The sequence below is a fragment of the Parus major genome, chromosome 2 (assembly GCF_001522545.3).
Source record: "Parus major isolate Abel chromosome 2, Parus_major1.1, whole genome shotgun sequence".
Classification (NCBI taxonomy): domain Eukaryota; kingdom Metazoa; phylum Chordata; class Aves; order Passeriformes; family Paridae; genus Parus; species Parus major.
In genome coordinates, this window is record NC_031769.1 from 81,021,901 (window position 1) to 81,032,530 (window position 10,630).

General features: G+C 36.0%; 1 protein-coding gene across 6 annotated transcripts in view; it reads right to left on the bottom strand.

The window, feature by feature from the left end:
* Positions 1-10,630, bottom strand: part of ADCY2 (adenylate cyclase 2) — a 276,092-nt gene that overhangs the window by 17,621 nt on the left and 247,841 nt on the right. For all 6 annotated transcript variants that reach the window (XM_015617679.3, XM_033512153.1, XM_015617680.3 and 3 more), the window contains 2 exons: positions 6,482-6,666; positions 4,902-4,986 (listed from right to left, as the gene is read on the bottom strand). In XM_015617679.3, coding sequence (XP_015473165.1) covers positions 4,902-4,986; positions 6,482-6,666 — 270 coding nt within the window. The remainder of the gene's footprint in view (positions 1-4,901; positions 4,987-6,481; positions 6,667-10,630) is intronic.

Sequence of the window (10,630 nt, forward strand, 5' to 3'; positions counted from 1 at the left end):
AAAGCCTCCTCCAGCTTATCTCATTTGACCTGATAAAAATTAAGAGCTATTTCAATATAGTCTTAATGATTTAACACTAGCAGGCAATCTCAATGAAGACTATGTTATTAACCGGAAGAATATGATTATGATGACATCTTTGTATAGAAAAACTTAATTTGGATATTGTTATTAGCAGTCAGTAAGCATTGACCTAAAAAATTAGAGTAGTTCTTCTGACTGGACAGTGGCTGTCACATCTCAGAATGATTCACGGGCATTCTACTGAGATCACAGCTGAAGATAAGAGTATAAAGTTGAAATTAGATGTATTAAAATGATTTGGCAAGCTTTTAAAAGGTAATAAAAGAAAAAACTGATTAAGCAAATACTGTATCTGCCAAATACTTGCAGGATGAAAAAACAGTAAGAGGAAAATGAGTCCGCCACTTAAATGCATAGAGAGAAATACACTCAGGTTCCTTTTAAATTAGTTGAAAAGGGCCAGGTACTATTTAAATATTCAATTACAAAACTGAAAGGAAACATCCATAACATGAAATCCTCTTTGTGCTGATACCTATGCTAGGACATACTAAGGACAACACTAAGGATATAATTCAAACCTTAAATGCACTGCAAAAGAAATAATCTGGCTATTCTGACTCAAAAGTGACATTCTTCTGAAATAAAAAGCATCTTGACATCTTAAGAGTGGATCATGCTGCATCCCAGAAATCTGGACTTTGGATGTCAAATAAACAAAGAAGCTAGATATTTTAAATAATTATATATATTTAAATTAATATATATAGATATGGATTATATATGGATATTTTAAATAATTATATGTTACTAAAGGATATTTGCAAACTATAAGCAAAAGAAGAGTAGACAGAGACTTAAATACTTGTACAGACAATCATAAAGGTACAGAGAACCTGAGAACAGATTTCTGCAGCAATTTGGAAATAGGATTTTATTGTTGCTCTGTCATTGTGCCTGTATTAAGTGGCAATTATCAGTCCTATAAAGTGTGAGGTCATGATTAGGGATTTTTGCAGAACTGTCCACTTGATGCAAGATACATGCAGTCACTTTTTCAGAATGTCTTTTATATATATATTCTAGATATTTATACATCTTAATAATTTATGATTAGTATACATATAAATACACATAGAGGTAAATTCAAAATCCACCAACAGTATTCATGAAGAAAAAATCCAATAAAACCCTGAGATGTCAAGATTCTTGGCACAAATTGACAAAAGTAACACAGATGGCTGCTGAAATTAGATATCCATACATTGTACCAACTTTGCATTGAAAAGAAAAGGTGGTAGCTAAGTGAAATTTTCAAAAAAAGATGTTGCTTTTTTAAAAGCTAGTATCAAACAGATAATTTTTTTACTACCTTACTATTTACTTAATTAAATTTAGGCTGCTCTAAAAAAGGGCAAAGAGAACTCAGGGATCAGAAAATAAAAATCAGAATGTATTCTACAATTTGGTTTGAAATTAGAAAAGTCAGCATATCATATTTCCAAGAGAGAAAAGCTCTGGCTTATTAACTTTAAATTGTGGGTTTGTTTTTTTGCTGTTTTTTTGTTTGTTTGTTTTGTTTTTTGGTTTTTTGTTTTTGTTTTTTGTTTGTTTGTTTCCATTATATGAAACTTTCGGTGGATATCCTGATCTGAAACAGAGTTTCAGAGAACTGACAAATGGTACAGATATAAGGCAAATATCTGGAAAAGAAGAAGGAACAATAGAGCAAGGTACTTCATAAAAAAACAGTGAATGGTAAGGAAGAGAGCTATTTAGACATACTGGCTAAAGCTGGTACAATTGGAAGAGTTGACATACTTTCAGTAAACATGCCTCCATCTACTACAAAGAAGTAAATGGTCATGTGACTAGCAGTGAAATTCAAAATAAGTTTTCATTGAATTCTTTCAGAAGAGGCTTTTGAAGAGATTATTTTGCTCAAAAAGGGAAGAATTTCCTCACAAAATAAAAGCTCACTAAAAAAACAGAACAGAGACAACAAAGAAACAGTTTTTACAGTTCAGGGAAATTGCCACAAGCACCTCAGCAGTAAAACTACCAGTGAAATTCAGTGTGGATAACTACATTATAATCAATCATGGAAAAAATTTACAGCCAGCCTACAGTAATGTAGGGTAATGGGACACAGTATTTTAGGTACTGTTGAGAAAGGAATTCACAGGCTATGTCAATACTGGACTCAAAGCAGATTGTAAGAGAGATTCAGTACTTAACAGTGTTTAAATGTGAGCACACTCCTTACACAGTCAAGCCCACACCAATCTGGATTCTCCTGGGAAGGGTGGAAGGGTCACCATTCTCAACACATGGTCTGCCCATCACCAGCCCATTATTAAGTAACTCTAGAGATCTGTATGAAGGGTGAAATGAGTCACTGTGTCTCAGTGTCAGGAAATGGTTGTTGCCTATGCTGGCAGGGCCATCAAAAAAACCAGTTTTGCTTTCTCCTCCTCACTTTTGTCTGTTCACTCCCATTCTTCTGGCACAAGCATTGCTGTAGCCATGCCATAAATCTTGAAAATAGATCTGGCTCAAAACCAACCATTTCTGCAGGGCTTATTTTTAATCCTGAACATTTCCCTATTTTGATCCACTATACACCTTCATGGCGAGCTGTTCCAGTAAAAGTGAGGAGACAAAAGGATAAGAATAAGCAGCTGAGGGAAGGTCTACTTCTTCCAGTTTAGCTGTGCAGCTAAAAGAATTAAGTAGGCTCATAAACCATGTAGTGATATACTAACTCTCCCTCTCTTCATCCCCACTGAACCACAGACTTATCCCTTGCCTCTGCTTTTGATTCAGGACAGGCATCTCTGTGATCAGTGGTGAGCATGTTCACAAGCTAGGCTTTCAGGAAAGCATCAACTTTTTGTTTGGATGAACTTTTTGGTTACTCATCCTGGGGACAGAAGAGCACCCATGGCAGCTGAAGGGAAATGGAAAGGCCACCCTTGTCATCAGTGGCTATTATCTTTAGCATTTTTAAAATAATCAGATATCTTAAAAAGAAAAAGTAGCAATAACTATCAGAGAAATTACTTGTATATTACTCTCTGTGGAAGAAGGGTAAGGAAGAATTTAACTTTGTTGACACTGCCAGGATGGCTCAACAGCATCCTGCAGGAGCCACTCAATGAAAGGAGAAAAGAAGTTTAAAAACAGAAAGACAGACACTGTCACATGAATTTTTATGAAACTGTGAAATTCATTATCAGTGTTGGGAACACCAGGAAGATAAAATGGGTTAAAAAGGGATCAGACAGTGAAACAGAAAGCAGAACAGCCAATAGCAATTAAACACTGCCACAGAAATACCAACCGGCAGAAGGTGGAAAGTATATGTCCTTGGAAAGGTCACTCTATGCAGGTTGATTTCCTCCCCTATTATTTTCCAAGCATTTGCTACCAATCAATATCACCAACAGTAGCTTAAAATGACAGGTTTTATACCAGTTATGTATTAAAATTGGTTCATAACATTTTCCAATATTTAGACTTTGCTTAAGAGTGTTTGAAAATGCAGAATTTTTTTCTCCTTCTTTAAAGGAGAATAAGTTAGCAGAAAAATCTAAAGCAAAAGGCTGAAGAAATACAAATAAGTGTTATCATGACAAGGATCCTGGACCTACAGCTCTGAAAATGAAGACTTTTTCCATTGCGTGATCATTTCTTAGTTGGTGTGACAGAGAACACCTGTTAGCTATGTGCAAAACAAACTTTCTTGCTTATCTGACTGAACCCACAAAGATATCTTTCCCAGTGAAGATGATATTCCTTCTTTCCTTTATTCTTGGAATTGTACCTTCTGCCTCCATCTGAAACTTGGGCTGACAGGACTAAAGATTCTCCACTGATGAGATGAAGAACTTACCCTTCTTTCTGAAGGAAAGTAGATGTTCTCTAGACCCACTCTGTCACCACCATCAAATGAACAAACTCTAATGTGCTGCCGGTGACAAGGCAGATGAAGAATGTTATTTCTAAATCAAGAAGGATGTTCCTCACTACAATAAATACTGCAGAAACTGCCAGATAAGAATTTTTTTTGTGTAGTAACCTGCAGGGCCTGCATGGCAATTTAAATGTCAGTCATTACCTTTTGAGGAATTGTAATGTAAAGGAATGATTTAAGGACAGTCTGGAATAAAGTCCTTCCCATGGCTGCAGTCTGTGAAGGCTCAGGCTGTTCATGAGATCTCACATGGATTGCCTCTTCCATTTCATGAACCCTGTCTTGTTCACAGCATTGGTCTAGAATGGTCTAGCAATGGTCTAGAACTGCACCTTTTAGCCATGAATCCTGTACAGGCCTGAGGATTTAGAGAAAAAATGGCCCTTGCATCTTCCTTCAGCTTAGTATGGAGTAAGACCATTGACATCACATTTGTTCTGGAAAAGCACAACTGGGTAATAAAAAGGTAGTTTCCTGTTGGGTCACAGTTTTAGTGCAACTGTGGCCTCAGCATGTGGTACACTTCTGTGTGAACGCTATATTGTTTCTGTGTCTGCACCAAATTGTAATGACTGTGAAGAAAATAGCTTGCAATTAAGCAATCAGGGAGACAGCAGATGGATGCAGACAGATGGGAGCAAACCAGGAAGCAACAAGTCAGTATCGGTCAGAATGACAAGCAATAGTCACACAGTACACTATCAGAATAATGTCAGTGATAGTTACTGGTAAGTTTTAAGGGTGTATTGGAAGGCAAGAAAGAACATAGATGCTCCTGACACTCCTTTGCAAGGGTATGGGAAAGAACAGGACAAAGGTGCTTCTTTGAGAAGGTGACAGACTTCATGTGGCAGTGGGAATTGTGTCCACTGGTGCAGGTGAAGAGAAGTGTGCGTCTTACCTGTCTACCCAAAACCAGTAATGTGATGAAGAATATGAATAAGGAAATTGAGCCCATTGTCTTCAGGTCCTTCAGTATTCCTGGCCTATAAAATAAAAACATAGGTAAAGCAGGCTGTTTGAAAGTTAAACCATTATTACTTCAAGCACAAAAGTAAGACCATAACTTATAAGTACTACTTTCTGGTATAGAAACTGAAAACATTTAAATATGATATGCTATATTATTTGATGAAATATCATTATTTATATTATGTAACTTTAAATAGTTCTACTACATTGTCCTCAAATGTGCCTACGTTTTGAAGTCAAATAATAAAATGACAATTTAGGAAAAATAATATCCTTTTTTACTTGCAAATGGAGAGCACTTGTAGCTTATTCTATACAAGTAGAATAAAAATAGATTTTTAATGCAATAACACTATTTCCATCATAGAGAGCTCGACCATATCCAGTGAATATGAAGAAACAGAAACTAAAGAACCTAACTCGCAAGATACCTCTTCACCTGAGAATTTCAGGAGGCACAAACTAGATCTTGTACAGTTTATTAAAAACTCTGTTTTTGCAGAAGTCACTAAAGGTAATGGGAACAGTTCACACTAGAACTTTCCTACTCATACTACTGAAACGAGAACCTTGCTGGGAGATTTAGGAAGGAAAATACCAAAAGAGCTTAGATTCACAAAATCAAAGCTGCCAAAATCACAAGCTCAATCCAACCTGTCCCCAGATTCTCCACACCATACCGTTTCCATTAATAAAATGGAAACAAAGACCAGGGTTTGTTAATGTAGTCTTTAGATTTAAGTGCAAAGAAAACCTACACTTTTTTTTTCTTTTTTAGATTATTTTTCATTTGACATCCTTTTCCATGACTGTTACAGCACAGAAAAAATTTATATTGAAACTACACTCTCAATATACAGGTTTTCTTATGTGGCATGTGCCATACACTTGGCATACACAGAAGAGAACCACCTCTTTGTTTTGAAAATGAGATAGAAATTACAGCTGTCCAAAAAACTATTTTACACAGGAATAACAGGACATGAGTCATAGTTTTGGTCTTACATATTATCACCTAAAACAAAGATTTCAGCAGTCTCACTAAAAACTAAAGATACATAGGCACAGAAAAATAAAATAAAAAAATACCTAAACTGTTGGTCTACTAATTTTTTCAATTGCTAAGACTAAATTTTTAATTTGCAAACATTTCAGGCTATGTACTAGTTCTGGGGAAGACGATTTTCTTCCATTTTTAGCAAATATGCTCTAAAAACCTTCATCACATGCAGCCTGAGGCCTTAACAAACTTGATGATGACGTCTTTGTAACACCCTCTATGACAAAAATGCAAATTAAACCATACTCTATTTCCTGTAGTATGTGCTTTAAATGCCTTGTCCAGACTTACTTAATTCTAATTTATTCTAATCACAAATCAAATTAACTGCAGGAGGAAAATGATTTTACATTGTGACTCAGATTACATAGCCAAACACATATGTTCCATGACATAAGAACTTCCATGGGTAGTGTTTAACTTCAGAAAGACTGGAGTTAGCCACCTACCTTCTAAGCGGTGCCATCGCATACATAAATTTGCTGTAGTCATCCAGCATGGGCCCATGGCTGTGCAGAAGGATAACATTGTAGCCCACCAATGCAATCAACATTATTACCATTTTCAACTCATAATTTATCCTCAGGAAAACAGAACAGGAAATGAGCCCTAATATGCAGCTGTATATAAAATACTGGCAAAGAGAAATCAAATGGAAAAATATTTAGAATTTGGCTCTTGAGTAGGAAATAATGCATAATAAAATGGTCAGGCTACTTTAAAAAAAAAACTATTGTCTGACCACTGAAGTGTGCAATCTATCACAGTCTGGGACACTATGGTTTATAGACAGCCAATAAAAACAAATTTATGGTCCCTAATTTTCTCCCTTTGACACGTTTGATTTACTCATTTCCAATTGTGGGATACCTCTGCTGGTGTTGAAATCTAATGTAGGAGTCTGCTGCCAATAGATTGACATAAGATTTATTCCTGTTACACTGTAAAATTTTCATTCATCCTTGAGTTCCAGGATTACCCTGTATGTCTTGCTAGCATTTGGGTCAAGGTAAAATGTCTAAAGGCCTGAAAACAATAATTTCATTGCCTATATTTGTAGTTTTTATAAATCTCATACATATGCAATTTTACAAACTCCAGAAATACAGCTAGGATAGGAAAAATAGAAAGCTATTAACAGAGCCTATGCATAATATAAATATAAAAAATCCTTTTCCCAAATCCTGTAAAGCAATAACCATATAAGAACACATTCAATTGCTAAAAAAAAAAAGGCTTTTCTTTCCTACGTCATATGTATCAACAAAAATATGTACAGTTGAAGTTTTTTTCCTGGAAAAATGTTTTCTCCTGATACTTTCTGGAAATTGATTACGGCATAAAAATTAATGATACAACAGGAATCATCTCTAGAATCATTATCTTAGTCTTTAATGCACAACCCCTTTGAAATTCTTCCTGAAAATTACAGTCTGGCACCCTGCAAGGAAGTTTTTTTCCTGAAACTACAAAGCATTCTATTTCTAGTCATGCTGTTCTCAGACTACTGTTGACTTGTTGATGGCAGCACTTTTGACAGAGTCTAAATCACTGTATACTAATTTTGGAAGTTCACTAAGATGGATAATTTTCATAGCACACAACAGGCAAAATTTATCTGTCTCAATCTTTGATGCTACTGTAATTTGCTTGAAGATCTGATTGAAATAAGAAATAGATAGAACTATTGTTCAGAATCACCAAAAATAAAACTTCTCTGATAGCTGCATTTCAGAGGAGGTCACACTCCAAATTCAAGAGTTACACAAAAATGGCAGCATCTTTTTTCAAGTCAATAAGTCATTCTCCTGTTGAAATCAGTTTTCCAAAAAGAAACAAGCAGAGGCAGTCTTGAATACATAACTGGATACTGTTTGACAAAGACCCAGAAATTTTCAAGTGGAACAGTCTCTGGCAGTGTTCCATAATACAGAGAATAGATTGAAAATTTCAAACAAGGGTGGATGAATTAGACAAGAGTGGCACGGCCACACATTTAAGAATGCAGACCTTGCATTGCAATGCAGTGTGTCAGTAAGAAACAAGCAGAACTGAAGTGTCTGGCAATACACAGAGCAGTGAAGCTAAGCAGGTGCAGGCCCCTGCTTAGTGCATTCCTCAGCCACAGGATAACCTCAGCCAACTAAGCTTAGCCAACTTTTCACCACTCAGGAGCCTGCAGACAGCTCCCACTTGCTACCCAGTGTGATGCCACTTCTGCAGCCTTGGCTTTATCCAGCAGTGCAACAGCAAGCTCTCATGGATGTCCCTTTTGTCTGACAGCTGAAGCAGTGAACAGAAATGCTTCCTTTAAAAAAAAATCCTCTAACAGCTGAAAAGAAAAACATGCTGGGTAATCTCTACACAGACAGAATCTGCACCTCATGCTGTACAAATCAAGATTCTCAGTATCTGAAGGGGAGTAACTTCATCTATTCTCCTTTTCTTTCTTTTGCTTGCTAATAAATGTATTTTAAACAATACCTTACAGAGTCTGAGTGTCTTTCTTACTGGGATCACAGGTCTGGTGCCTTGCAGCACCAAGATCCAGCCCAATGCATTTGGTCTCTTCTCTTAAAATTTAAGACCTACAGTTCTGTGGATATGAAGATCTTTAATAAAGTAAGAAGGAATTCTACTCCCATACTTTTCTATAGAAAAAAACTTGAGGACAAAGTAATTTTGTAAATTTTGTAAAAAAAAATTCCTAGTCAAATAAAAAACATTCCAAAATTGCATCTTTTAGGTGTCAGTATTATAACTTTTATTTATTTAACATGTGGAGGTGGCTGCACTGATATCATATGGTATTTTGTCCTAGGAGCAGATATACACATTAACTTTTATTACATGGAAACTATAGAAGCATCATAGCAAAACTAAACAAAACTAAACACAAAAATGTTACTATAATTTATTGAGGAGCCTTTGCTAAGTCTTTTTAAAAAGTAAGCTATACTAAACCAAAAAGTCATTTTGGGAGGTAGAGAAAGAGGCAAATCAATTGCTTTGTTTCAAAATGAACTTAATTAACTTGGGGCTAAAGTAATTCCTGACTTATCTTAGATGATCTAGTCAATAGATGTCAGGTTTACTATCATAAGTCACATAAAGTTTATTGACATGAATAAAGCTTAAAACTAACACACAGATTCAAAATAACAAATTTTTAACATTTACAATGATAACAACAATGTCAGAAGTGAAAGTTTAATATAATTTTTATGCCAATATATCAAAGAAAAAAATTTCTAGATGAAAGAATTTGTTTTAATACTTTAAGAGCTATAAATCCTGAAATCAGGACACACCATTTTGGTAATAGCCTCATTATTTCACCATAGAGATGAAATAAACTCCCTTTTCCTCTTGCTGCTCCCAGCTTATTCACCCAAACCCAGCTGACCTATTTTGACACAATATATGGCTTGTTTTTTTCAGCTGCAGGTCTTTTGTAATCCTTTTAAGAATCACTGCTCTCTAGGACACAGCTCCCACTTTTTTGCGGCTATGTCCTTCCCCCTCTTCCCGTATGTGCCATTGTGCTTTTGGTTCACGTTACGACATCTTCTTCAGATCAGTTCAGATCTTTGAAGCAGTTTATATAGTTGTCATGGGGTAGCTTTACCTTTATATGAAAGAAGAAAGCTGAAGAAAGAGGGGAAGTTAAAGCTGCTGGTGGCTGATGAGAGTTCTTCCTCCTGACTAATTATCAGTCATTTCCAAGAATTGACAGCAGACCTGACCATTAAAAAGTGAATTCAACTTGTAAACACCCCCTTAAGAAGTACAGACAGTGTTCTCTTGCTCTCTTTCGCTTCTGACTTTTGGCAAAGTAACAAGGCTCTGTTTTGGCCTCTTTCCACACCCCCCCCCCCCCCCCGACAAGGCCGCGGGGTGGAGGGGAGGGGGGGAAGAAGCAGCGTTAGTCAACGAGCTTAGTTTTTAGTTGTTGCTGCTAGACTGAAACCTGATACTATGAACTCTTGTAGCTTTTTAAGCCTCTAATTCTTTTACTACCTTGAGTAAACATACAGATTACTCCTTCTCTCAGAACAACAGAGACAGAAAAAAACAATTAAGATAGAGAAGACATCATAGAACCACCAATGCAACAGTGAGGAAAAGAGTTAAGTTTTAAATAAGAGAGAGAGAATAAGAAGATGCTTAATAGCTGAAATATCTTTTTATTAAAGCTATGGAGATGAACAATAATCGTATAAAAAACTCCTTTAATTCATGATAAGAGTATTGGGAAGAATAGAGTATTCAAAATGTAGGTTTTGAGCAAAAGAGAAAGTACTTGAGATACTGTGAGTTGCTGAGATTAAGTAGAGTGAAGATTTTTGAAGCCTTGGGGGCAAAGAGAAAACTTTTCCAGGAGAGCTCACAGAAACAGATGAAGAAGACTTCTACCTTAAATTAACTCATCCTTAAAAATGAAATCCCTAGACTTTATTGACCCATGCACACCTTGGAGAGATGTAAGATGGGAGGAGAAGATCTAATGACAGATTTCCGGGCAGCTGGCATTAGAGAAATAGAAAACTATGACAAAAATAGTTTTCTCGTGAGAAACTCCATAGATTAGCAGAAAG